Source organism: Phlebotomus papatasi, chromosome 3, assembly GCF_024763615.1.
Source record: "Phlebotomus papatasi isolate M1 chromosome 3, Ppap_2.1, whole genome shotgun sequence".
Taxonomy (NCBI): Eukaryota; Metazoa; Arthropoda; class Insecta; order Diptera; family Psychodidae; genus Phlebotomus; species Phlebotomus papatasi.
Window position 1 is genome coordinate 59,837,187 of NC_077224.1, and position 27,927 is coordinate 59,865,113.

Consider the following 27,927-nt stretch of genomic DNA (forward strand, 5'->3'; position numbering starts at 1 on the left):
GAAATAAATTCTGAAATTTCTTTTTAACCATTTTCGGAAATATAATAAGGTCTAGCTTTTGACGAAAAAAGTTAAAGCCCTCTAAAATTTTATGGCAAAAAACAAACGAGCAGTAAAAAATTCTAAATGGGCAGTAAAAAATTAAAAATGAGCAGTAAAATTAATATCACTGTTTCAAATTTTTTTGTTACTGATCAATTTTAGCTTTTTACTGCTCATTTATTCAATGCCAAATTTTATTAATCGACCAATGTGTATTATGATTCTTTCGAGAGAAAAACGTTTAAATGCAAAATGAGACTTTTCGATTTACTTAATTGCTTCAATTGAGGACACAAAAATTCAATAATATCTTCTTGAAAATGTATGCCAAGTTTTGAGGAAAACTTTGAATTCACAGCTCTAGTTTGATCCTCCAAGTGTTCTGGACAAAAGGTAAATGGAACTCTACGTGCAGAAAAAATGAATGATATTCGGAAAATTCAAAATTTATTTTGAATCTTTAAACTAAATTCTCGCATAAGGTGAGCAAAAATTATGAAATACATGAAATTAGACTAAGAAAGCATAAAAAGTTAAGTATTACTCAGTGATTATGAGCCTTGTTTCTTGGATCTCAACATTGTCTCTGAATCTAAATAGTCCCGTAAAGATTCAGTTTTCTTTATTGTTTCGTTTATGGCGCTGCGACCGTTTTTTCTTCTGGGACATTCTTTTACCGCTTTCAGCCTTTTAGTGGGCTGATGTTCGCTGAAGAAAAGGGTGCATAGACAATGATCTCGTGACATATCCACTGGTAAAAAAAGGTGGATCATTTTGATTCATTCGCGATCCTTTTGGTGAATCAAATATGATCCATCATTTCAAATGTTTCATTTCGATCCTTTTTTGAAAGATCATTTTGATCCATTGCAAAAGAATCAAATTTTGATACTTTGAATGGTTCACTTTGAGGATCTTTTCAATGGATCAGTGAATGATACTCTAAAATTGATCAAATGGAACTTTTAAAATGATGACTTTTTAATCTTTTTTAAATGTAATGCATTTGCCCTTCAAAACAAATTAAAAGAAAAACATATATATCTGATATATTTTCAGATATGCGCTTCTAAATGTTCCGAAGCTTGAACGTAGAGCAAAAAACACTTTTTACACAATGAAAATCTAAGGATTTTTTTTTCACTATTTGATCAACAGAAAGTTCTCTCTTTCCGGGGGTGGAACACCGACAAAATTACTTGGAATTGTACAAATCCGTGCAACTGGGGATTATTTTAATTTTCGTTTTTTTTACTCACTTTTGGCAAATTTTTCACGTTTTTACAAGTCTCCAAACTTAATCCTTTTTAACCTATAACATTATAATTTGTAGAAAAGCGCCACTAAATATCTAAAAGGACACAAATTCCACGACAAGCGCACCCCGTTTATTTATGCGCTCAGCGAGTGTCAGTGACTGTCACTGACGTCACTAAAAGTGGCGTGATTATCCAAGTGATCCATTCAAATGTATCACTTTTGACATATCGTACCAAATTTTCAATCGCTGAAATATCACGGTTAAAATTTTAAAGCTATCAATTTATTAGTTTAGACACGTTCCCCTTATATGAGCAAATACAGTAAACACATTTTTTACTGTTTTAATGGTTTTATTTAGTAAGAAAATTCGTGGAAAATAATCGCAATAGTGATCCAATTTAAATGTTCAATTTGATCCATTTGAATGTATCCCATATTTTCTATATTTTTTGGCGTAATATCCTGAATATTGAAAATAGTTGTCTCAAAAATGTCTCATTCTGCCTTGTTATATTATTCCTTTAAACCTAAAAACTCATTTTCGCTATTTTCCTTTTATTAGTTGGCAGAAAAATATTCTTGAACATCGATCTTTCTGAAATGATCGATTCGAGGAACCTTTCAATGTATCATTGAATGTGATCTTTTACTTGGATCACTGAAGTGATTCATTAAAGAAGAATCAATTCAATTCAAGTGATTTGATGAAAATGAACCTTTTAGGCCATGATTCTTTTGAAATGATCCCTGGTGATCCATTCATTTTTACCAGTGTCGAAATTCGAATAGAAAGTACTTTAGCCACCATACGGACGGAACGAGAAGTAAAATTGTCTTATATTTGGCTTTCGAAACCTATCTTCGATATTTTTAAACTCGAGCTGTTAATAAACTAAAAGGATATTCATAAAAATCATGAAGTAGAAAATTTAACAGTGCGCTATAACTCATGAGTTCTAGAGGTTCCAGTACTCCTTAATGAGAACGACTTTTCGTTTTTATTACCGGTTCAGCCGTTAAAAATTGATTTATAAATCTCTTTAATATTTCGTAAAAAAATATGCGTAGATGTAATACAACTAAATTTTAAATAAAACTTCATAGTCTGTTCATGACCGGTGAGGACTTGTCAGCAATTCAAAGGCCTTTCAATACAATCCACTTTTGTTTCAATCGGTTGAGGAACAAAAGCGTTTTTTTCTAAATAAAAAAAAGTTAAAATAAAAAAAAGAAAGCGGATACCTTTTGGAAAAATCTTTCACTGAGAAAAAAAGAGGCTACGATTAACTTTTTTTCGACATAACTTTAACACTTTTCGGGTGTAAAAATATATCAACATTTTTTAATGTTAATTTTACACCTTTTGAGGGTAAAATCAACATGAAAAAGGGTAACTTTAACCCATAATACACCTAAAAAGGGTTATATTTACACCGATTTCGGATCAATAATTCAGGGTAAAATTAACATTTCCGGAGTGTTATTTTGACTTTTTCGGATTTATCTCAGTGTTATAATCTCATTTTCCTTCTTAATGACAAGTAACAATGTAATAATTTAATTGAAGCTTTGAGTAAAATACCCATGCGACTTCCTGATATTCGCAACTTTTTTTTTGCTAGTAAAAGCACCAAAAATTACAACATTATGTACAATGTACAGATGCTGTGTACCATGATGTATGAAAAATGACCCAAATATCCTCTTTTGGGCATTTCTTTACTTCGAGACAAATATATAAGCATAATAATTGAAATATCTTCACGTATTAATTGCAATTATATAATGTGAAAAAAGGAGTATTGGAAGTTTCCAAGCTTACGACGACTACCCTTATTTCCAACATCCTAAAATTTAGGAAGATGCCTTTTCGTTGGGTAATTACATATTCACACATTACTTGACAGTCCCTTTGAGTTTTGTATAACATATAAAAAAAAGAACATCCCACGCAAAAAGATAAATAATCATGTATACAAGTATACATACCCCATCTCAAATGTCCCCATATAGCTAAAACCCTGAGAATATTGCCACCCTTAAGATTTTACTTGCGAGGGAAATCTATGGAATACCACAAACCAGTCAGTGTTTGCTATCGAAAGGGAAAACATCCCCTGTAGGAGAGATCGGAAAATTTCTTCCTTGAACTCTCAGTATCACTTTTGTCTGTAGAAGCAACAAGTGACTAGGAAATTTAGAGAATTTTTTAGTGCTTCGTTTATTGATATCACGCGAATATTTGGCGCCACTTTCTAAAGACACGAAAGAAAATTATGAAAATTTTGTTTGAGATCAATTTAGAACAATTCTGTGAACTAACAGTGACTCTTTATGATATTTGAGCCTCGATATTTGCCCAATTTTATCACCTCAATACATATGGTAGCATTTGAATATTATAGCGGATATTGCAGTCATAAATCGTGAGGAAATATCCTGATAACATTTATGACTTGAAGAACCCAAGGATTGTTCTTCACACACAAATATTTGGGCACATTAGTGATAATTGCTATTAATATTAATTTTGTGGGTGAAGTCTTGAGGATGGAGGAACAAGAGAGACTATCTTTAGATGGCTTGCCCGTGTACAGTATATCATTATCACCCCCTAATCGCTGTCTTAAACGACTTCTCCACGTGAGTGACACAATTGTCTCTCTTTTGATCATCACACCCTTGGCTGTTGCCCATTGGAGAGGAACTTGGACATTTATGGATAGCCATGAGGATATATTTCCTGCCTGGCACTGTTTTCTCTTGGGCAGTGTTCTTCACACAGCTTTTGCCCTACTGAGAGAATCCCTTCATGAGGAATTCTCCAGCACAAGAGGAACCAAATCCATCTGCCGAACTATCCAACGATTTATCATCAGTAAAATCTACACCTACATTTTCAGTATTGCCTGCATTTTGCAATGGCGTGGAGGATGGGCTGTTCTTGATTTGCATTTTGGACACGGTGCCAATACCGCCATCATAGTCACAATCGTAACTTTTGTAATTCTTGTGTCTATACGGTGTGTCCGGAATACCTTAGCACCACCATTTGTCATAATAATGGACTACAAAGATTCCGTCTTCATCTTTCCAACAAGATTTCGCATTGAAGGTGTCCACAAACCTGGACTCTATGTATTGGATTGTGCATTTTCTGTACTTGGTGTTGGAAGTCTTGTAGTTTTCGTATGGCGTGGTGTCTGGCTACTAACGGATATATTCATTTTCCCATTGGATAAGGAACTTTCGGCATATTTCTCACTAGTGAGTCTTTTATTATTTCTTACGAAAACAATCTTCAAGCCTAATGCCCTAGACACACTTACGACTTATGCCGAGAAACGGCTTAGTGGAAAATGATAGAAATTCGGTTTAACCATTATTTTGAATACAATTACGCTAAGTCGTCTCTTGGGCTAATTCTCAAGTCTGTCAAAGCCCTAAGGTTTGATCATATTTCTCTTAATTGTTTTAATGCATTAAAAGAAACTCTAGATTTATGATTTTATAAAAGGGAAATTGATTTAGAAGACTTTGAAAAATCACTTAAAGTGTTTGTGCTTTATAAATTTGACTCTCGGGAACTAGGGTAACCTAGAACTGTACCATATTGTCAGGCAATGTGAAAGAAGAATGATCCTTAAAATAGAATTTATTATATCGTCCCTGGGATCAGGAATTGTCGTACGTATATTAGCAATTCTTTTAACAATATGGAAATACACAGATTAGGGGAAAGTGCCCATACTTCGTACGGTCCCAAGCTTCGTAATGATTAAATTTTTCCTACGTTTTGAACTAAATGTGACTCAACGCACCCATATTTTTAAAACTACAGGAAATTGCTCAATTTTTAACATATATTGCAGAGTCTCATTTATTCAGAAACATAGGAAAAATTTAGTCATCAAGAAGCTTATGATCTAACAAAGTATGGGCGCTTTCCCCTATATAAGAATTGCTGATAATTACAAAATTTAATTGTACAAATGATAAATCCAATTGATTAATTTATTAGATTCAATCGTAGAACAGGATAGAAGCAGTTGCAAAACCGGATAAAATTAATTGTAAAATAGGGCAAAAGCAATCACAAAATGGAAGTCAATCACTAAAAACGGTTAAAATCAAACACATAATTTGGATACAATCAATTGCAAAATATTATTAAATAAATCACAAAATTGTGTAAAATCAATCGTAGAATGGGAAAAAATCAATCAAAAAATGGGGTAGAATTAAACGCAAATTTGGGGTAAAATCAATTACAAGATAAGGTTAAAATCAATCAAAAATGGAATAGTATCAATTGCGAAATCCGATAGTAAGCGGTAGAATAAATTTTAAAATGGGGTAGAAACAATCGTAAAATGGGATAAATTCAATTAGAAAATCGGCCAGTATCGATCGCAAAACTTTTTAAATTACAATCCATCTTAAATTGGGATTTAATTAACTAGTTAGTAAATTTTATACATTTTTAGTTTTACAATATGATTATAAATTTCACAGCCCTTGCAAATGTTTGACTTTTCCTCCGCCCGGTTTTATTATCGGTTAATTCATTCGGTTTTATTATCCTTTTATTTTACAACGTTATTTTCATGCTATTTTAATTCTTTTATCAGAGTGCAACAAACCCATTTTATCTTTTTCAAGAAGTAATGCGGAGGCAGCCAAAATCCCGAAAGGGCCAAAGTCCCGAAAGACAAAATCCCGACAGCCAAAATCCCGAATGTTCAAAATCCTGAAAGGGATGAAATTAATGTGTACACTGAGAAAAAAAAGAGGGTGTGATTAACTTTTTTCCTTATAACTTTAACACTTTTCAGGTGTAAAAATATATCAACATTTTTTAATGTTAATTTTACACTTTTTTAAGGGTAAAATTGACATGAAAAAGGGTAACTTTAACCCCCAATACACCTAAAAAGGGTAATATTTACACCGATTTTCGATCAATACTGCAGGGTAAAATTAACATTTCCGGAATGTTATTTTTACTTTTTCGGATTCAGTGTAGAATAATAGACCAAGACACAGAAAATTTCACTTGGTCTACATCTACATCAAGCGCGAATGCAATCGTGGGAGTAGCTATGACACTTTTAAGAATACGAGATTTTGGCTTTTGGGATTTTGGCGTTCGGGATTTTGGCTTTCAGGATTTTGACCGTTAAATGATCCACTTTGGCCCGCAAATTTAGCATATTTCATAATTTTAAGATTTTAATTTTTAAAATTTAATCTGTTATTAATACGTAGGGGAAGGGTTTCAGACTTTACACGCGGTCTGGCTTCAAACGCTTCACTTCATATTTTTCCCATATCTCCTTAATGAATCTGACCTAGTATAGCAATAAATTTTTAATAGTTTTAAGTCACACATTTCCTGATAAATATTAGATCAGATTCATTAAAGGAACGTGGGAAAAATTTAAAGTTTTCGAAGCCAGAGTGTATGCAAAGCCTGAAAGCCTTCCCCTATTAATTTTAGTCCATTATTCCATTATTCTTTCTAAGGCAATTGGATATGGAACCGTGGTTTTTATTTTTGCCATACAACCCCTAATGAGATGGACATGTGAACGTCTTGATGGCTTTTGGCGTGTCGCAGCTACAGACGTTTTTCTTACTCTAAGTTTCATCGGTACAGTTAACATTTGGCGTGGAGTTTGGTACACCATAGATATCTATTTCTTGCCAGAATCTAAAGTAGAAAGTATCTGGATAACACACGGTGTATCCTTGATACTACTGGCCCTCCTAAACTGTTCCAACTCTGTACTACTTCGTGGTGTTTACATCGATGCTGAGGAACCAGCTGGACAATGTGTTGTTTTTCCCGTATATTATATTCGTCAACTCTTTCAAAAAGAAAGGTCACGCAAACAAAAACGACTTCTTAACTCATTAGAAAGGCAGGACAATAACACCATACTCCTAATAGAAGATCCATCAAATAGCACAATAGCTAATAGTAGAAAATGTGAGAAAAATCTTAAGAATAATTCAACTAGTAACGAGCAACAAGTGAGCAAATTTTCCTTGGGCAATAACAATTAAAATATAGGAGAATTGTTTGAAAGATTATTTTCAATCAATACATATCTCAGATGCAAGGATTTTCTCTGTGAGAGATAAGCTTTCAAAAAAAAAAAAAAAGAAAAAACATCTTCATTGAACAAATCAACTTCACTTCCTATCCTATTATCGTGCAATTCAACAAAATCTGTGTACTTGTTAACAATTTGAGAATATTTCATGGATATTAATTGAACTTGAAATGAAACACTTGTGGATTGTATTACATTGGAGTATGGAGAAATCTTATCATATGATACTTTTAAAATACACAAGAGGACACATTTCTCCTCAAAACTGGATCAAGATCATAAAATAAGAGATTTTGCGGAAAATGAGTGTATATTGCAAAATCGACATCAGTAATCGTGATTTTCCATCGAAGACATGACTTGAATACTCTCTGGGGATGGTGAAGAAGGAAATAAAACGCAGTGAATATATTTTGAGGAAAATTACAATACAATTTGTCTGGCTTCTTGGACAGTTTCATGACCTCATTAATTGAGGAAGAGATAAATATTTGTTGATACATTTGTGCTTTCTACACTTAGAGAAAGGTGAGTGCAAGTGGGAACACCAAATGAGTATTATCGCAAAAAAAAAATCAAGTTTAAACTTATTTTCAATAAGTGTTGTAATTACACACATGTGTTGAACATAATACGATTAAGTGTTAAAATAAGTGTTAGATTTACCCCTTGATGTTGTTCAATATTACAATGGGCAATAAAAAAGCGATTGCTTTAGTTTGAACATATTTAAACTAGCCCCATTTATACCATCTTTACAATTGGAAAATGGAAAGTTATACCTTTAGTAAGAATTGCCCACGCACTTAAGATATTTACACATTAGCATCAATTTTTTCCAATAACTTTTTTTGACGGAGTTTCGACACTTCAAAATTTAATTTCGGAATTTAAAAATATTTCAGGGAGCGTAAAGTGAGGTGTACCTTTCCAAAACGCGGTATTCTTATTCAAAAATGAATTTTTTTTAGGTAAACGAGTAAAAAAGGTCAGAAATCGTTCAATGTTTGAGAATTTATTCAACATTTAGCACTGCCTACGACCGTAAGGCTATCGGTGAGCCTCCGGAATTTGAACCCACCATTCATTACTTAAGGCTAGCTTTAGCTCATCGATACTTTGATATTCTTTAATCTCGGCCTTGGGCAACAAAATATCATTGTCACATAATGTCGAGCAGATTTGTATCAGGCGACTGTGTAGGACATTGTGTACTCGGAAACGTAATTTTTTGTACAATCTTATTTCGCGCGCAATTTCCGTACTTATTCCGAGTTTTGATAGAACATCCACTGCTTCTCTTCAAAATTTTTTGCGTACCTACGGATTCAGTACCCCTTCCACGACATTTTTCAATACACATTATCATTCATTTCATTTGTACACTGAGAAAAAAAGAGGGTGCGATTAACATTTTTTCCTCATAACTTTAACACTTTTTAGATCATTTTTTAATGTTAATTTTACACCTTTTTAAGGGTAAAATTAACATGAAAAAGGGTAACTTTAACCACTAATACACCTAAAAAGCATAATATTTATACCGATTTCGGATCAATACTGAAGGGCAAAAATAACATTTCCGGAATGTTATTTTAACTTTTTCGGATTTCTCCCAGTGTACCTCAATTCAGGTTAAGCGGATGAAAAATTTTAAACGTTTTCTGATTTTTTGTTTTTTTTCTTCTACCCTAGTTTGAAAATTGGGGCTTTCTTTCTCGTAGTTGAAGAATGAAAGAAAAAAAGTTAAGAAAATTCTAATTCCTACTTTCTCTTACGTCATATCAGACCGAAATCAATCAAATTAATTTAGAATTATTGAACTGTGAATTTTTGTTTTTAATTATGCCAATACAAACGTGTGTTATTTCAACACTCACTGTTTAATTCAATCCCAATATGTTTAAAATTTACACAAAAATAAGTATTAACAAAGTTTAATATTACACTTATTTTTCAGCAGCACGTGAAAATCAAAATTCAGTATTTAAAATGTACATTCAAGTAAGTACTTATAGCCAAAAATTATTAAATTCACATCTCCTCAGAACTATTTCCACCGTGATTGTGAATAATAGTCATTACTATTTTGCAAATTACAAAAAAATTAACACAAAATTCACCCATCAATTGTGTCATTATCATCATCTTTAGTCTACATCTTTGTGGATTCTAACGATTAGTGCAAATGGTAAAAAAGCATCTTCCAACGTAGATGAAATGGTGAAAACAAATCAGGTAAATAGAGGTAAAATAACATGCATGATTCAAAAATATATAATCCAATTGTAGTCAACAAATTATTTTCAGTTGATTTCTGTATCCATATCGATCTCCATCTCATGGGAAATCTTTTCCATTTTTCTCTGGTGTTTGCCTTAAATTTCTGTCTTTAGATTAATAATTTATCTTATAATTCATTAATGTGATTGTTCTCCTTGTCTCCTAATCTATCAAACATCCTAAATATAAATATATTACGTGCATAAAAATACAGTGAAATTATTATTAACGTGTAAATATTCTTGAAATCTATTTGTGTTAATATCATAAAAGTCCCTTCTCACGTAGACCTTGAGATTTGTCCTTTGACATCAATAGACAATATTAAATATTTGGTGAGACATTAACCTTCTCCCTATTCTCTATCCTTTTCCCAAAGTGTTTGTGTCCTGTGGAAAAATTACTAAAAATGTATGTGGGAAGAAGTTGATTCATTCACCCAATAAACGGAAAGTTCCGCAAAAAAAGGAATCGCAGTTGTTCACCCAAAAGATATCCTACAACAAATCTGTTATTTTTTTTTTGACTTCTGACAACGCATGGAAAGATATTTTTCGTAAATTACCAAAGAAAATGGAAAAGATGGAAAAGCAACCCCTACCTACAGGAAGTGACTTTTTCACTGTTTGGCTATCATCACCGCCTGATAAATGTACAAAACGTCTCCTTAACTTTGGTGACACTCTCCTATCCTGGTTCCTGATCTCACCCCTTGCAATTGCACATTGGCGCGGTACATGGGATTACATGGATCAGCGTCCAGATAAATTTCCTGCTTGGTATTGCTTTATACTGGGTGGAATTCTCCACACGGCCTTTGCCCTTCTCCGTGAACCCCTTCATGATGAATTTTCTCCACCAAGCAATGGCAACAAATCCCTCAAGAGGACAATAAGACGTATCATTGTCACGAAATTATATACATACATCTTTTCTGTTGGCAGTATTATGCATTGGAGAGGAGGTTGGGCCATGATGGAGCTCCATTTAGGTAATAATTATTCCTGATACTTTAAAATACTTCTAATACATTTTGCACACAATAGTTATAGAAATATTATAATGATAAGCTTATTTAATCTATGCTTGATGTTCTTAATATTTAGAATTCGAACTTTTTCTTAGCAATCCCTTTACAACAAACTTCCGCAAAAAGAGAAAATTATATTTATTAAATATTAAATAATATGAAGAATCTAATTTAGAAAAAAAATAAAATTTTAATTTTCAAGGTAGAAATAGGTAGGACTTCATTGAGCTGGAGCTACATTGAAAACGCTATTTTTCTCATATATTTAGAAGAAGTTGTACATAGTCACAAATTAATTTTAATCCTTAATTATTAATTCTATCTAAATTACATTGCGTGAAAATCCAGCTTCCTTTAGAAATATGCGAAAAAATAGTGTTCTCAATTTAATCGCAGCTTAATATAGCCCCACCTCTCAATATAAAGTATTTTTGTTACTTAAGTATCAATAAAGTGATTCTTCTTTGGTGATACTTAGATTGCAGGACGAACTAACGTTAGGCTTTCATTTAGAAGTTAAGAATGTGGAAAATTACTGGTTTAAATTTTATAAAGATTAATGACTATTGTCAGATTATTCCCTCAATTCTGAGATAAGGCAGTCTTAAAGTTTTAAGTTAAAAATTTTATGTAAATATTAAAAATATTCTATTCTGAGATGGAGCATAATGACGCTTTATATTACGAGCCCAATCAATAACATTCAGTATTTAAAGGTTTCAAACTTAAAAGTCCTTACGCTTTAAAATTGAAGAAAACTTGAAAAAGTTAGATATTTCCGTTTCAGCTTTGTTATGGTATGGAATTGTTTATACGTTTTTGCTTAAAGGATTAATGAAATATTATACTTTAAAGACTTTTGCCAGAGAATACGAATTCAAGAGTTAATTTAAAGATTGAACACTTAAAAATTTATCTCAGAATTTAGTGATATAGGGTCATAGAGGCTGTCGACCTTGGGGCAGACCTAGGACAAAGTGGCTGAATCAAATTCAGAATCTTGCTCTGGAGCGCTTTGAGATCAAACCCGAACATCTTTCTGAAGTGACGGAGGATCGATAAGCGTGGGCTGCCAAACTGGATGTCATAGGCCCGCGACCCTAATAGGAATAAGCGCGTGAAAATGATGAAACATATGGGCACTTTAAGAACTCATGTTAGAACCTATTGGCATCTTATTTTGTGTAATTTGCCATACAAATTTTAAACAACTATTCTTATAAGAAATGGTAGGTACACATCATAGTATTGAAAAAACATCTTAGTATTGATTTTTTTTAGATACATTAAATAAATTTCAATATTTTGACAAAATTGCCAATAAGTGTTCCATATCGAGCAGGTGTTCCTTCGACCCTATTTATAAAACTAAAATATAAAAACTGAAAAACGTGTTTTGATTAAAAGATAAAAAAATTAATTTAGGCAGCTTAATTTAAGTCTGGACAAATCTGGAAGCCAAACGGTTAGAGAATGCAAATTGTGGTTTTCGAATATTCGGTATCAAGCACATCACGAATTCGGCATTAATATTTTTGGGGTTTATCACGGTTTAACACGGGGTTTATTTATTTATTTACATTGGTTTGACAAACCATCAAAATTTTGAAAATCGAATAGAAATAATATAAAGTGCTTTACCGAAATTTCACGAATTCGTAAAGAGTGGTGACCTCTTGTAGTGATTTTAAAAGTATTCATGCTTTAAGATATTAAAAAAGTTGGGCTAAAATTTAAAAAGTCGGACACTTCTGTTTGACTTTCAGCATTGTCTAACTTTTAACAAACACCGTTATTAGTATCTTTCGAATAACAAACGGGTTGACAAACATGTCCTTTAAAATGTATTTCTGATCTTGAGAAATTCAAGAATTCGGACATATTTTTATATCGACGAAATCTTTATCTGTTCCACTTTCGAAACATACCCAAAAACGAAAAATGGAGTTGCATTCTAAATATACCAAAAACTCGGTTTTAGAGAGTTTAGAGAAAAAACAAGAGGAAAGGTGTTTACGAAAGAACAAAAACGTTCCTCAAAAATATTCACATATGGGAGGAGGAGTTCTGAAAAACTGAAAGCCAATATTTCACCCATCAGGAACCTCAGTAAATCAGAGGATAGAGTAATAGACTTATATTACAGAAGCCCCTGGTTCAAACGACGTTTTCTGTAAAACAGAGCTTAATTCTTGGAAAAAAATCAACTGGTAAAATTGCATTGTCAATAATCTAAATGTAGACTGAAATTTTGATAGAAATTGCATTATACAGAAACTGAAACAAAAAATGTCAGTATTATAAACGCATTAATTCAAAATCTGTAGTCGGTCTGTTTCAAAAAATGCTTTTGTGAATCATAAATCGCAATGTATAACGGTTTTTTTTTTACAAAGCTACATTTTTACGATTACAAAATATAGGTACTTATGGCTTCGGTACATATTTAGGATTGAGAAAATGCCATGAAATCAAAATCCACATCCCTTTCTTTCTCATACGTTTTGCATGTCTGTCTTATTCTTTAGCACTCCAAATTTGATTGAACTAAATTTAAATTGTTTTGATGTTTAAATGAAGAAGAAGAGTTCGAAAGAGTGGGACAGACATATGCAAAACGTGTAAGAAAACAAGGGATGTAAATTTCGATTTCACGAAATTTTCCTGATCTAAAAGGTGTGCCGGAGCCATTAAAAACGGTTTGTCTGAATTTTCTTCGTAGTGGTTTATTTCTATAACTCAATAAATTGTAAGCGAAAAATTTTGAAAAATTTGAAGAGATTTTCTTCTATAGAACAAAAATTAGGAGAAGGCTATCAGGCTTTGAACACACTCTGACTTTGAACATATATTTTTTCCCATATTTTTTTAATTTATATGACCTATCGCCAATATATTTTAATAACCAATTTTAAGTGATACATTTCCTGAAAAGCTTCGATCAGATTCATTAAAGGAATATGGAAAAAATATAAAATGTTCGAAATCAGAGTGTGTGCGAAGCATGAAAGCCCTCTCCTAATATTCGCCTTTCAATTTTATTTTATTTTATTTTTTTTTTTTAATAGGACCCGGAGTTTGGCCAGCCGTAATAGTATCATTTATTACACTCATCCCACTTCTTTTTCTACGTTCACTGAGAAACTCTCTAGCACCCCCTTACATCATCTTATTGGATTCCAAGGATGTTGCATTTACATTTCCCACCAGATTCAGAGTTGAGGTAAGATATTTTAATATTTTCTAAAAGTTAATTATTCTTATAATTAAAAAACAAATCAAAATGTCATGTAAAAGAACGAACTCGCTGTGGGTTGCACAAAATGAACTTTATGTCAGGAACTTTGTAAGTTTAGGGAAGCTTTATGGTTTTTATGTCACTGCAAGTATCAACTACATACATTTATTCTAATATTTGCCAAACACATCTAGCCAAATATTCTACCCACACATCAAGATAATCTAACTACATATAGTTGTGTTTATCATGGAGATCAAACTGATATAGCATCTCCAGAATCTCCCGTAAAAGTTTGATATTGTTAGAGCGTACAGTAGCAATATTTCACCTATACAACTGAAATATTAAAGAGAGAATTAAACGGAATATTCAGTGTCCATATAAAAGTTGACGACACACTAAGAGTCTCTTCAGAGTGATAAAATTGATAATACCAAACGCGTCTCTAGTGTCATTGTTAAAAGGGAAGATCGCAAGAAAAGTCATTCTCAGGAAGAAGTTTTATCCTCATTTCTTCCATTTATCGCCATAATCATTGAAATGTGAACGTTTTCTTATCATTTTTTCCTATTGGATAATCTCTATCAGTGGAAAACTCCAGTGAAATTAGAAGTTCAAAAACTACCATCAAAATCGCAATTCAAAGAGTGAAAGAAAAAGAAAACGAAAACATAATCTTATAACTGGATCAGTATCAGCTTAATAGACTAAAGTGATCTACATAATCTAATAACAAAAGTATATATAACTTGTGTATCAAATGTGTAACTATTGTGAGTGACAGACAACATGGAAATTGCATCTATTCAGGTGCCATAAGATGATTGCTAACCAAACGGTTGAATCTCTTATCAAAATAAACACATTTTTTCCACAAAAACTCTACCAAATCGAAAGGTATATAAGTGCAAATTGAGATCAATAGATCTAATTTATTGAGTTTTTTCCCGAAAAAGCACAGTTAAAAAAAACCTTAAATTGACAATGATATTGTGAGTTTTTTTTTTCTAAACAACCACTTCTCGGATTCTCATATGGTGACAATTATGGTGCTGTCGTTGACTAAAATGACCATAAAAATTCAGTGATAAGCTTATTTTAGTTTATGGTAGGTGATATTCTTATTGTAACCCTAAACATGCGAAAACTTCAGACCTTTAGTAAGGGATTTATTTGAAGAATTTCACTTGTTGGAGTTTTGTATCAAAATCGGACAATTTAAGAAAACTATAAGCACTAAGCGGAAAGCATTGTGTTAAAAGATAGACCCTAATGTCATGTGATATCAAGCAAAAACTGTAATTAAAATAGAGTAATTAGAAATCGGTATTAGAACAAAAAGATCAGTACAGAACTACAGTCGTAAAATCCTAAAATTAATTATTTATATCTTAGATTAGGGTAAATTTATCCAGTGAATTTTCTTAGGATTGAACACTGACTGAGAATATTTTCAAATTATTTAAGATCAATCCCGTTGGGACTGACTATAAACTAAAAATAAAAATAACTACATAATAAACTGTGACATTTTGATCCTAAAATTATCCTATAAGGGGAAATCATTCAGGTTTCGCACACACTCTGGCTTCGAATACTAAAAATTTTTCCCATACTCCTTTAATGGATCTGACTTATCTATGACAATGCATTTAATAGCTAGGTCAAGTTACACTTTTCCTGAAAAATTCAGTCAGATTCATTAAAGGAAGACAGTCATTCGAAGACAGTGTATGTGCGAAGCCAGAAAGGCTTCCCCTAAGTATCCTTAACCCTTTAACGACGAGACACTTTTACGGACTGAAAATCAACAATAAAAATTAAACCGAGAATCATAATCAATGATAAGTCTTACATCTAACCTTGGAAAGTCCAAAAGAGTCTGATTCGGTGTATTTTGTGCTTCTATGAACGATGGGGACAAAAATAGTACAAAAATTTAAGTAATTTTTCTGACAATACCAATGAATAATATTTTTCGCTTTAATGAAAAATATTACATATGAGTATTGTAGTTTTTATTGCCAAAAGGGTTTTGCTTAAAAAAATTGGAAGTATAAAAAATAAATAAAATCAATTATGAATTTGAGAATTTAAAAATTCGCCATTTTTGAGCTTAAATATTTACTACATAACAAATAGCTTAGAGTCTTGCAAAAAATATTCTAGATTCCTTCAACCTTCTACTTTACAATTATGTACAGAATTAAGAAAAAAATAACTTTAGGTAGTCAGGAAAAATTATTTTTTTTATGGGACACCGGTGTTCCAATCGTCCTTAAAGGGTTAATGTACGACACTATAAGTTATGATTGAGCAAAAATATCTAATTTTCTACTTAAAATGGGCTAATTTCACGATATTTTTTTTATATCTAAAAAAAAATTGTAAAGAATTGATTAAAAGAAAATCACGCATCCTACATACAAGTGGGATTGCTTTTCAGATGGATTTTTAGAAAATTTGTGACTGATTTCGTATTTTGGGATTGATTGCGAAACACGTTTTCTATAAGTGGGACTCATTTCAGGATATTTCGGAATTAATTTTTAGACGTGATTTTAAAAATGGTACGCTTGATCGTGCTTCTATTATTAAAAAAATAATTTTAGAACACATTAGAAGAATATAAAGAAATGTGATTAATATATTTTCACATTGTGGGATTAATTAAAGACTGTCAGATCAGGTACTTTGCAATAAAAGGAAATCGAGTATCGTTGAGAAATATGCACCTGGCCAGGGATTTTCTTAGAAGCCCAGTGATCTTTCTAACGATATGATATGAAAATAAAGATTAGGCTACATCCCCATTAGTAACTCCCTGAGCAGTCTCTCGGCTTAAGCCGTATGTCTATCTAGGGTATCACATTAATATACACTACCTTCGATACTCATTAGCAGGGGTAAGTGTTTAGCAGAAACGGTTTTAAAAGGAATCGATAGCTATAATTTCAATCCCAATACCAATGGGATGTATTTATTAATCGTATGGAGATATTTGTAAGGTAATCATTTTTACAATAGGGGAGACTGGGGTAAAAAGTAACAAAACGGATATTTAATTTTTTTACAAGCTACCCTAGCTCCCCAGAAAATTCTAATTAGTGCAGTTTTATAGGAAATTTACTGCTCTACAACTTTGTGAAAGTCATTTTCCTCTATTTTGTAAGCTTATTTTCGAGCTGTTTTCTAAAAGGTAATTTTGTGACCATTCTCAAAAATGCTGGGGCAAATAGTACCAGATATGGGATATTATCACATTTTGATTTGCTTCATTACGAGCTTTCGTAAATTTAAAAAATAGCTAGGTGACATATTTTCATAGGAAATTAAGTCCTCTACACCTTTTTAAAACACAGTTTTCTCTATATTAACGATAAAAGCGCTTTTCAAGCCAAATTAGAAAAAAAACACTCAAGAGACTGCTAATCGTTTGACCAATGAAAACAAAAAGCGACAGGACGCGGAAATTATGTTTCTTCTTGCCGTGAGACGTCAGAAATTGCTTCGGTCTCTGTTACTTTTTGCTCCATACCTTTTGTTACTTTTTACCCCAAGTGGTCATTTTTAATAAAAGGATTTCTGGAGAAAAGAATCTTTGTAAAATTCAAAAATAGATAGTGGTTTCGTATTCAAAGAATCCAAATCATTTAGGAAATACTTAACAGTGCATCAATTTTAAAAATAAATAGGTAAAAATTGATATCTGTTGCAAGGAAAACATTTCAAAAATAGGGCTAAAAATTTCAATATTTTTTACTTTCTGAATTCCTTGTTCGAATTCCAAGAAACTTACGACTTTGAAGAAGGTCTGTAGAGGCCATGTATGGAAAAAATTTCAAGTCGATATCTCTTTTATCTTGGAAGATATTGAATTTTCAAATTTTCAATTTGTGACTTTTTACCCCAGTCTCCCCTATAATATCTCGTAATGGAAGAATATGCTAAGTCCATATAGTGGACCAGGTAGACCGCACAGAAGCGCCTCACCGTACTGTGGAGGCTTCATTCGTGTTCCCGACGTTGTTGGGCAAATCATTTTTCATTTTTCCACCTGATTTCTCGAATATGACTTTGTCAAGAAATTTTTGGTCAATTCTGTACTTCTGAAGTGCTAAATTAGTTGTTGCACTCGTACTTTTGGTCTCTTGCAGACTTTCCAAATCAATTTCAATCAATTAGAAACGACAATACATTGTTTTTGAGACCTCTTTTCCAAAAGTAGCTTCACTGGTCTGTTGTGGCCTCTACACACTAGAGAAATTTATGTCCATATTGAAGCAAATTCCCTACACTTGTGAAGGAAAAACACTAAAATATGGACATATTTTTCTCTAGTGTATAGAGGCCATTACGCATTTAAATGTAAAAATTGTTCAAGTCGAGAATATTCAAATCTTTGTGACTGGAAATCACAAATGTGAGTCAAAGACAAGGATCTATTCGTCTAAAAGCCAATGTGCTTACCAATTGCACTACGAGATCCCCCCAATCTAACTTCAGAACTTTTTGAGATAGACAAATTATATATTTTTTTTAATTTCGGGATTTATTTTAAAATTCCACATTTTTTATTGTTTGAGATTAAACTTATCTAAGATTTTATGAGTCTCTAAAATGATGTAAAAACGGCCAAACGTATCGCGTAAACTTTTTTACGATTCTAGTTTTAGTGCTTTCCCTACTTCACTTTCATTTATTTATTTTTTACGCAAAAATTGCAACAATAAGAATCTCACCTAACATTAGCAAACTTAAGTGTTCTGTAGTAATAAAATAAAACCCATTCGTTAGTGACATAAAAACATACCGCTTTGGAATAATGAACAGATGCTTTAAGTAATTTAGTGCAAGTGATACCATCTTACAAATGAAAATGATTTAAGGTGATTCAAGCAAGTCATCCAGAATGGAATAATAAATATCTGGTAAAAATTGTAAAATTACTGTTGCGCCATCGAATTAACATCCCCAACATTTCCCCACAAGAACTGGTGGAATTATTAGAACAAGTGTTAGTGAAAGTTTATAGAGAAATCTCCAAGAGATAAGATGCGTGGAAGTACCGCTGGTTTGGCGGATGGTGTTCTCAATTCATCAAGAGATGCTCATGGCGTTCTCTTGGACTTTCTGGACACAATGCTATCAACCGTAGTTGTAGGACCACTTGTTATATCCTACTGGCGTGGCACTTGGAATCTCATGGAAGACTACTTGTTCCCTAAGAATTTCCTACACAGTTCCTACGCATCCTGCATCATTGGCGCTGTAGGTCATCTGGTTTTGACCTTATATCAAAATTCTCTAAGGAATAGTGTTCATCCTAGTCGTCATCGAATTGCCTATTACATCATCTCACGTCTCTACACCGCTATTTATGGTGTAATATGTGTCAATGGTTGGAAAGGTGTATGGCAATTAATTGATTACTATACACCAATGACAATACCATCTGTTGTTCTGTTTACAATTCCACCGATTGTATGTCTCGTAGTTCTCAAATGCCTAAGAAACATCTCAGCGGCACCCTTTACAATATGCATCGATGCACCAAATGAATATTTTGATATTCAGACGATGTTTAAGATATCGGTAAGACAACCAACGTCAATTAGTAGTTTCCTCATTTAAATTAATTGGCATATTTGTGTCATAAGCATAAGGTTTAACAAGTAATTATCAAAACGATACCATGAGAAGGAAAAATGTCTGAAGGTCTCTACACATCGGGAGCAATTTTCGTCAAAAATTGCATTGACAGAATTTTGACGTATCTACCTAGGATAACGTGTGGTATTTCGGGACACTTTTTAGCACTTTCAAATTTTAAACAGTTTAGTGACTTCTCAAATTACTTTTTTCTTTGTTGATACAAATATTTATGTTCCTTATTCTATCCAGAATAAGATTCTTACTGAAAAATGTTGAAAAATGTTGAAAAATGTACAATTTTTATTCAAAATAGCAAAAACTGTAAAGAAGGAAGAATTGTGTATTTCGGGACAATTGGGTATTTCGGGACAGACAATAATCGCTATTAAGCAAATAAATGTCACTGAGCCTGACTATTTACCTTGAAGTAGAAAGTCTAAACTTCACTCTTTCTTAAAAATTTTGTTTAAATTTCACTTGTAAAGTGGCTTAAATCGAAAAAAAATCAGCACTGTTTATGTTGACATCTGTAAAATTGACCACACTGAAGGTTTTGTAAAAAGTGGAATGTGATACTCACAATTCACGCATATTTCACACTTTAAATTAAATAAAATTTCAGAAGTATTATGTTTGTCTGATACGTAAAGAGCTTAAAATGTCATCTTAAAAATAATAAGAAAATAAATATTTAGAGGATTTTTGATGTGTCCAGAAATACTCATATTATGTCCCGAAAAGCATCTTGTCCAGAAATACCACACATTACCCTACAGCGATTCAGATAATTTCCTTCAAAAAAGCTATTTTTAACGAAAATTGCTCTCAAATTGTAGAGGACGTTAATTCTGAGACTAATAGCCTCTACACACAAAAGAGTTTTATGTCCATATTTAACTTTTTAGCTGAGATTCTCTATACAATCTCATTTTGGAATACCCTCAAATTTTGTTTTTTTCAATAACTCCTCCCCTATGGCATCGATCGATCTGAAATTTTAGTATGTTATAGCGGGCCTAAGAGCATTCGATTAAAAAAAAAGTTGGGTCACCCGACCCCCCTGACCCGAGCTTGAAGCTTTGGAAAGCTCTCGTGGAGTACTTTACAACGCTTATGGCATCCCAATTTCATCCGATTTAATCGAAGGTCCAATTAATCATAAAACTGATTTTCGAAATTTCAATGTCGAATATTTCAAAAATTGTCGAAGCTTTTTTTTAAATTTTAGTATTTTAAATTTTAGCTGAGGTCGAGACCTTTCTAACGGTAGATCACACTCCTCCCCCGAGCATAGGTAATTTGTTTCAATAGGGACATAAATTTCTCTAGTGTATAGAGGTCATAAGGTTGAGATTATTGGTCTCAATTTTAAGAGCAAGATCAAGAAAATTCCAAGATTTTGATATTCTTAAATTAAAAAGAAAAGAATATCAAGATGACAAACCTACCAAATGGCTTGAAATCTTGAAACAATTTATCGATTGACTGATTTTAACTATAATTTTGGTCATGACTTTATTTCTCATTATCTCATACAATACACCATCATTTTCCCTTTATCCGAGACACTTTTTATCCTCTTCAGAGTGAGACGAAATGTTCTGAAAAATTGAGTGTTTAGATTTCATTTCTTATGGGCTCTTGAAAGTAAATTAATTATCGAATTGACAGTAGGAAATTTATTGCACTACAATTTTGTCTTCCATAACAATTCTTCATTCTTTTTAAATGATTTGGGAGAGGCAGAAAAGGAAAACTGGAGACTAAAAGAGCTGAGTAAAAATGTTACTAAATGCAGATTTGTATTATACTTTTTATTTCAAAGTCATTCTCGAAAAGAAATTTGTGCCGGAAAATCATATCTTCGAATTCCTATTCAATGTATCTACACTGTGAGAAATCCAAAAAAGTCAAAATTACATTCCGGAAATGTTAATTTTACCCTGCAGTATTGATCCGAAAACGGTGTAAATATTACCCTTTTTAGGTGTATTATGGGTTAAAGTTACCCTTCTTTCATGTTGATTTTACCCTTAAAAGGTATAAAATTAACATTAAAAAATATTTTTACACCCAAAAAGTGTTAAAGTTATAACGAAAAAAGTTAATCGCAGCCTCTTTTTTCTCAGTGTAAATTATTCTGCAACCATGCTAAAACGTTTCTAGAATGATTAAATTTTAGAATTGCTAAATGCTTAAATTATATATTTCCCTAGATTATCCCCTTCTCTTGTTCATTTGCCTCTTTTTAGGGTGCCCGACAGCCACTATTGTACGTTCTTGATTGTTGCTTCTCTGTTCTTATCATCGGATCACTCGTGGTATTTGTTTGGCGTGGTGTTTGGGTATTTCTGGATCTTGTATTATACCCGAGTGATGCTAAACTCTCAGCATGGTATTCATTGGTAAGTCCATTGCTTATTATTTATAGAAAAATCCAATGCAAATATATACAAAAGCTTTGTTCAAATTCACATTGGAACATTTCTTGCACATTAGCAAATTTCTACTTTTCCCGCAAGAGATAAGAATAGATCTGTTTAGCATTCTAAAATCAACAGAAATTGTATGATTTATCATCTACAAATAACATTAATTATACTAGTCTTGTAAATCTTTGGGAATGAAAAATAGTGGTGATACGAGACATTTATTTAATGAGATTTGTAAATGAGATATTTTCAGCGGAAAACTCCATTATACCATATGTACACAAATAATTACCACTGGGGCATTTGTGATCTCGTTAAACAATTTGTTTTTGCTAATAAAACACTTACTTTAAATGCTGGATTTTCTCACTGTAAAACAGCAAAGACCTTTTCCCCATTGAGTTATGAAGTAGAAAAAAACATTTTTATAAAATATACTAAAATTTCAAGTTTGAAAACAAACTAAACCACGTGAATACTGTCGAATGGAAATATGTGATTTCATTCACCGTCACTCTAGTTTTCGCAGTGTGACAAATTCAATTAATTCGATTGCCTTTTGTTATCTAATCAAAATTTCGACAACACTCAGTTTAGAGCTACATCATTAAGTCTTATGTTGAGCCTCTCTTATACTTGAGATTCTTTCCTAACAGACACAGACTGTTAGTAAAACATACAAACTTAGTATGTAAACAGTTTGTCACTCCTTTTATTGCTCGAATTCTACAGAGCTTAATATAGTTATTTAATCTGCCGAGAGATGACTCTAAATTGACCAAATTCAAGCTGATCCTCGAGAACATCAAGTCTGTAAAATTTGGCATTAAAGATTTATTTGAAACTGTCATACACTGAGAGCTTAGGTTCCTCGATTAGATGACAGCCTAGAGGCTAGGCAGTAGGAGATATTCCCTTCGGGTTTCCGGTGACCCCTCCCCTATATATATTCATAAGGCTTTTTTTTATAATAAAACAATGTTTTTAAATTGTTTCGAAAACGTATATTATTTAAACGTGTATTATTTTATTTTCTGTTATATTTTTGAAGTAGATTATGGCCTCTACAACTAGTGAAATTTATATTTAGGGTGGAATTACCACATCTCGCCAGTGCCCCACTTCTCGCCACTTATATAGAAGTCGCTATTTTTCACGATTTATGAAATAAATGAGCCGCAAAGTTACTTGTATTTTTATTGCTGCTATGTATAGAGTCAAAAAACACTCATTTTTTTGTTTTGAATTTAAATGTTTGAGCATTTTTTAGAGGAATATTTTATGCAAGTGCATCGAATCCAATATTTCTTACCAAATATAATAAGTGTTATGAAACTTTTATCGAACAAAATTTCCGATTTTGAATCAATAATTTGTCTATGGACCATTTAATTACATTCGACGAATACATAAAATTTGTATTTAGTTAGTTAATATTTCATTTTATATTATTTTTATGTAAAAATGAGGCATGGCGGAAAGTGGTAATATTCTAAAATTGATTCACCACCTGTCGCCATAGCTTTTCAAAAGGCGACGCTAACTTCACTTCATACATTCTCAGTTGTCAAATTTGCTTTGTTTACTTCCTGCAATAGTCTAATAATTTGATTTCTCAAATAAAAGTGAAGAAAAAGCATTTAATAAGAATAATAATAAGGTGAACATGAAGGAGAAAAAATGCTAAATGTATTCTTTGCATAATATTGCTCAAAATAATCGAGTTTGAACTTTTCCAAGTGGGTGGCGAGAAGTGGTTACAGAACTGGCGAAAAGTTGTAAAAAGTGGCGACGAAGTGGTTATTTTTGCATTATTAATAAAAATCAGTTTTTTATTTACTCCCGCGTTAAATTGTAGGACAATTGTTTTGAAGAATCTAGAGCCAATATACCTAAGTTGCTTTGTATTAAATTTGAGTTATCTGATAATAAGTGATCAAAAGTTATAATACAATTAATTTCACTTTTTCCTAAAAGTGGCGATAACTGGTTACTCCACCCTATTGAAGAGTTTTTCTTGTAAAAATTTGCGGAATTTGCTTCAATATGGATATAAATTTCTCTAATGTGTAGAGGCCATTAGGGTGCATTACATTTTTATTTAACTGCAATGAAGGTTTTTTCTTATAAAAACTACTTCTCAACAAATTTGATTAATTCAACGTTAATAAACTACATTGTAAATTAAAAAATCTATTACCTATTTTTATGATTTTTAAGTGATTTTTGAAGAAAATAAATAAATAGATCCGATATAGTCAAAAATAAATGCAAAAGAAAATTTTTAACTTATCAAGATCGAATATCTCGCGAAGCTGAGACTCACCGTCACCTCCTTTTTTGGGATATTTTTTTTTATTAATTTATTTAATTTGTCTTTTTATTATTATAATAAAATTAATAAAACTCTCATAACCTGCAATTCAGTTTCTCTTTTTATCTTTTTATTTACTTAAACAAACTTACAATTAAAAAAAAAATACCCAAGTGAATAGTGGGTCTAGTGAAGATTTACACTAAGAAAAATAAAAGAAACATTTCAATAATTATTTCAGAAGGCAAAATGGTTTATTACATTTTTAAAGAACCAGTCTGAACTTTTCTATTCTTGATACACTTCCTGTCTGGATACTTTCTCAAGATATCTCGAGTCGACTAACTATTTTTAAAGAAGGATTACTTTATAAAACCTAAACTAACCATCCCGTAATACCTTCAAATAAAAAAATACTTTCAATGGATCTAATAGAACATCTTAATCCATTCTTTACCATGGTATTATACATATCATACGCAAATTGAGTGATTTTGGATGATTTATTCCTGGGCAACTGATACTCGAATTGCTGTCGGGAATGGATTTTTAGTAACTTTAGTTCTTCAATTACTTGAGAAAAATAGTCCGACAGTGATAAAAATACATTGTGTTATTGTTTTCTTAATTTGCGGAAGGTCATGCAAAATTTTTGCTCAAAATGGCGGACGGAAAATTCGACATCCCGTCGAATTTATTAAAATTGCCCTTTATCCTTTTTCCTGATTTGAATTCTGGTTGCTAATTTGTTTTCTTGGATAGTTACTCTATGTAAAACAATACAGTTTGTAATGAATTAATGCACAGAATTTAAATTCAGTGACCATTAAGACGTGTGTTTGACGGCGAATCCCCGCACCCCCATAATATTTTTTTTTTTTCTTTTCAAAAAATTAATCTATCAATCTGTAGGAAACTAATCACAAAATATAAACAATCTATCTCAAGTATTTTTGGTACATTGACTGAATGGGTTAATCACTGGTAAAGGATGCAAGAAGCATCCCGGATTACGAAGAATATATCTCAGTTTGTAAGATTTTCCTTGGATGTAGTTAAATTCAATCCTATTATTTTAATTTTTGGAACTCATTTACGTTTAACTCTTTTAGCATAGCATTTTATGTAGTCGTTGCTTTAAAGGTTACTCTCCTGAAGTATAGACTTAAGTGTTTGAAAAATCCGTTATCGGATTATATTAAGGGAAGCCCTCAAATGAAACGTGGGGAGTGAGCACCCTCGTTGCCTGAGATTCAACAGAGCCATTAGCGATGCTCTTGACACTCCTACGTCCTTCTTTGTCCATTCTTTTCTACGATACCACTCAGACCACCACCCCCTTGTCTAATACCAGAAATACTCATAGGAGAAATCGAAGCTGCTTCGAGAGACATCTATGACGTCAGTTTGAATACTAGACAAAGGTTTAAAGATTTGTCTAATTGTCGATTATATTCCTTTCGGAACCGCTGCACCCAGACCACTACTGTGGGTCCACTATGCACTCCCTATTCACTCTGATACACACAATACCGCTTTATATCACAGTAGACCAGTCTCGGATTGCGGATCTGGCTAGTTTTTCTATACCAACCTCTCTTTTTTAAGCAGTTCATTGCCAATGCATTTCCATTACTTTTCCATTCATTAACTGAACGAATTCGAGACTACTACAACAGCAATAAAATCTGCAGTTGCCTAGGCTCGAATCCAAGACCTCACAGTCATAGAGACACTACTCTATTCCACTGACCAACTAAGAACCCTAGTTAGTGTTTAAAAGAATAAATTAATCAACTTTGAATAACCTAACTGACTTTAATGAAGTGTCATTATCAATCGAAAGCTCTGACGAATCAGGTCCCTTTAGGCCTCCATTCTTTCAAAAGTATTCCCAATGATCCTTTTATTTTTTCTAGTGTAAGATATTTAGATTTACATCTCCCTTATCTCCATATAATTTGAGCAAGATAAAAATCAATGAACAGCCATTTATGAATTTCCATTTTATTTACGTTTAAGGCCATTGGATACGGAATAGTTTTCATTACATTTGCTCTTCAGCCCGTTATGAGATGGACTTGTGACAAGCTCACTGGATTCTGGCGACTTGCCATAGCCGATATCTTCCTTTTCTTCAGCTTTATTGGCACGGTTAATGCATGGCGTGGAATTTGGCAACTACTCGATAACTATTTTCTACCAGGTAAACAAATTTTCCCACGTCCTTTTTTTCTTATCAATCTCTATATTTAGCAATTAATATATCTACTACAACTACTATTTATTTTATTTGCAGACCAACGAGCCCTTAGTGATTGGTTAACCCATGGAATTTGCTTTATTCTTCTGGCTCTTATGAATTGTGCCAATACCGTTCTAGTTCGAGGGGTTTTTCTCGATGCCGAAGAACCTGGTGGCAAATGTGTTATCTTCCCAGTATACTATATTCGGCTGTACTTCCAAAAGGAACGTACGAAAAAGAATCAAAAAGCTTTGGACACAATGGACAAGGACGAAGGGGCAAATACTCTCCTTCTTATTGAAAAGCCTGCCAATAATGTGGTTGTAGTGAAGAATATTAATGAAAAAAATCAACTAAATAATGAAACAACAAAGAAATGATACATATTTCTACATAATTCACATTATTCCATTTTGAGAATAATTTATAATATTCTTGAATTTGGAATTTTAGTACCTTTTCATTGAGAAACAAGAATCCAACTGTAAATTAGTGATCATTTTATTGTAATTACTCGTAGATAAAAAAAAGAAAATACAAATATGCTAAATAAAATTTTCATAATTGGTTTTACCAAGAAAAAACACAAATAAAAAATTAATCTTAGAAAAAAAACCGGTGAAAAAAAAACAATTAGGACACCCTTGTACGGTTGTATTTGATTGGCTGTGGGACATAGAGAAGAAAATTTTCCGGTATGTTTACAATAAATTATTGAGTAATTATTGTGAAAATTATATAAAGACAATTACTATCTTATCTGTTAAGAAATTATCAATTTGTAATATACAAAAGAAACATGTGTATAGAATTAATAACATATTAAGTGAACTGCTGTAAGAATTAACTGCCTCAGAAATGAAGAAAATAAAACTATCGAAAAGATATTTCATTCCCATGTATTAAACAGCATTTAGTCACACTACAATAACCATTTGTAGTTCAGCAAATTATTGCCTATGTTGGCTTGGCAGACAGAGAAAATCAAACAGCTTGAAATGGACCACCAAGGGAGCTTTTGACGGGAAAAACCCTCTCAAAAAGACTGACGTTAACACAAGAGAAAATACATAATACTGCATATCCCCCTCATTTTTGCTGTTTTACATCCAACTTCCGACTATTTTGAAATTATTTCACGACCTACAATTCACAAATTAACCCTAAATTTGTAAACTTTTTCTCTTGCTGATTCAACGCCAATTAACAAATCATTTAAGAGGCGGAATTACCAATTAATAATACAACGAAGGTAAAAATTTATTTTCCCTTTGATCACATTTTATGCTCAAATTCTAAAGAT

At 32.2% G+C, this 27,927-nt stretch overlaps 3 protein-coding genes across 13 annotated transcripts in view; 2 read left to right on the forward strand and 1 right to left on the reverse strand.

The window, feature by feature from the left end:
• Positions 1-27,927, reverse strand: part of LOC129807051 (phosphopentomutase) — a 64,197-nt gene that overhangs the window by 18,291 nt on the left and 17,979 nt on the right. The gene's annotated exons all lie outside the window — the stretch shown is intronic.
• LOC129807070 (uncharacterized) lies at positions 3,478-7,474 on the forward strand. The gene is made up of 2 exons (XM_055856076.1): positions 3,478-4,572; positions 6,832-7,474. Exons 1-2 carry the CDS (start codon positions 3,856-3,858, stop codon positions 7,372-7,374), a joined length of 1,260 nt encoding a protein of 419 aa, XP_055712051.1. The 5' UTR covers positions 3,478-3,855; the 3' UTR covers positions 7,375-7,474.
• LOC129807072 (uncharacterized) lies at positions 9,732-27,511 on the forward strand. Of its 11 annotated transcripts, XM_055856079.1 has the most exons (6): positions 9,732-9,939; positions 10,087-10,698; positions 13,806-13,960; positions 21,886-22,038; positions 26,402-26,585; positions 26,679-27,511. In XM_055856079.1, the coding sequence occupies exons 2-6, from the start codon at positions 10,281-10,283 to the stop codon at positions 27,002-27,004; spliced, it is 1,236 nt and encodes a 411-aa protein (XP_055712054.1). In that variant the 5' UTR covers positions 9,732-9,939; positions 10,087-10,280; the 3' UTR covers positions 27,005-27,511. The 11 variants fall into 11 exon arrangements, with proteins under 11 accessions (XP_055712054.1, XP_055712063.1, XP_055712055.1 ...); XM_055856088.1 differs by lacking the exons at positions 9,732-9,939; positions 10,087-10,698; positions 13,806-13,960 and adding exons at positions 14,303-15,086; positions 18,713-19,573; XM_055856080.1 differs by lacking the exons at positions 9,732-9,939; positions 10,087-10,698; positions 13,806-13,960 and adding exons at positions 14,303-15,086; positions 18,731-19,573.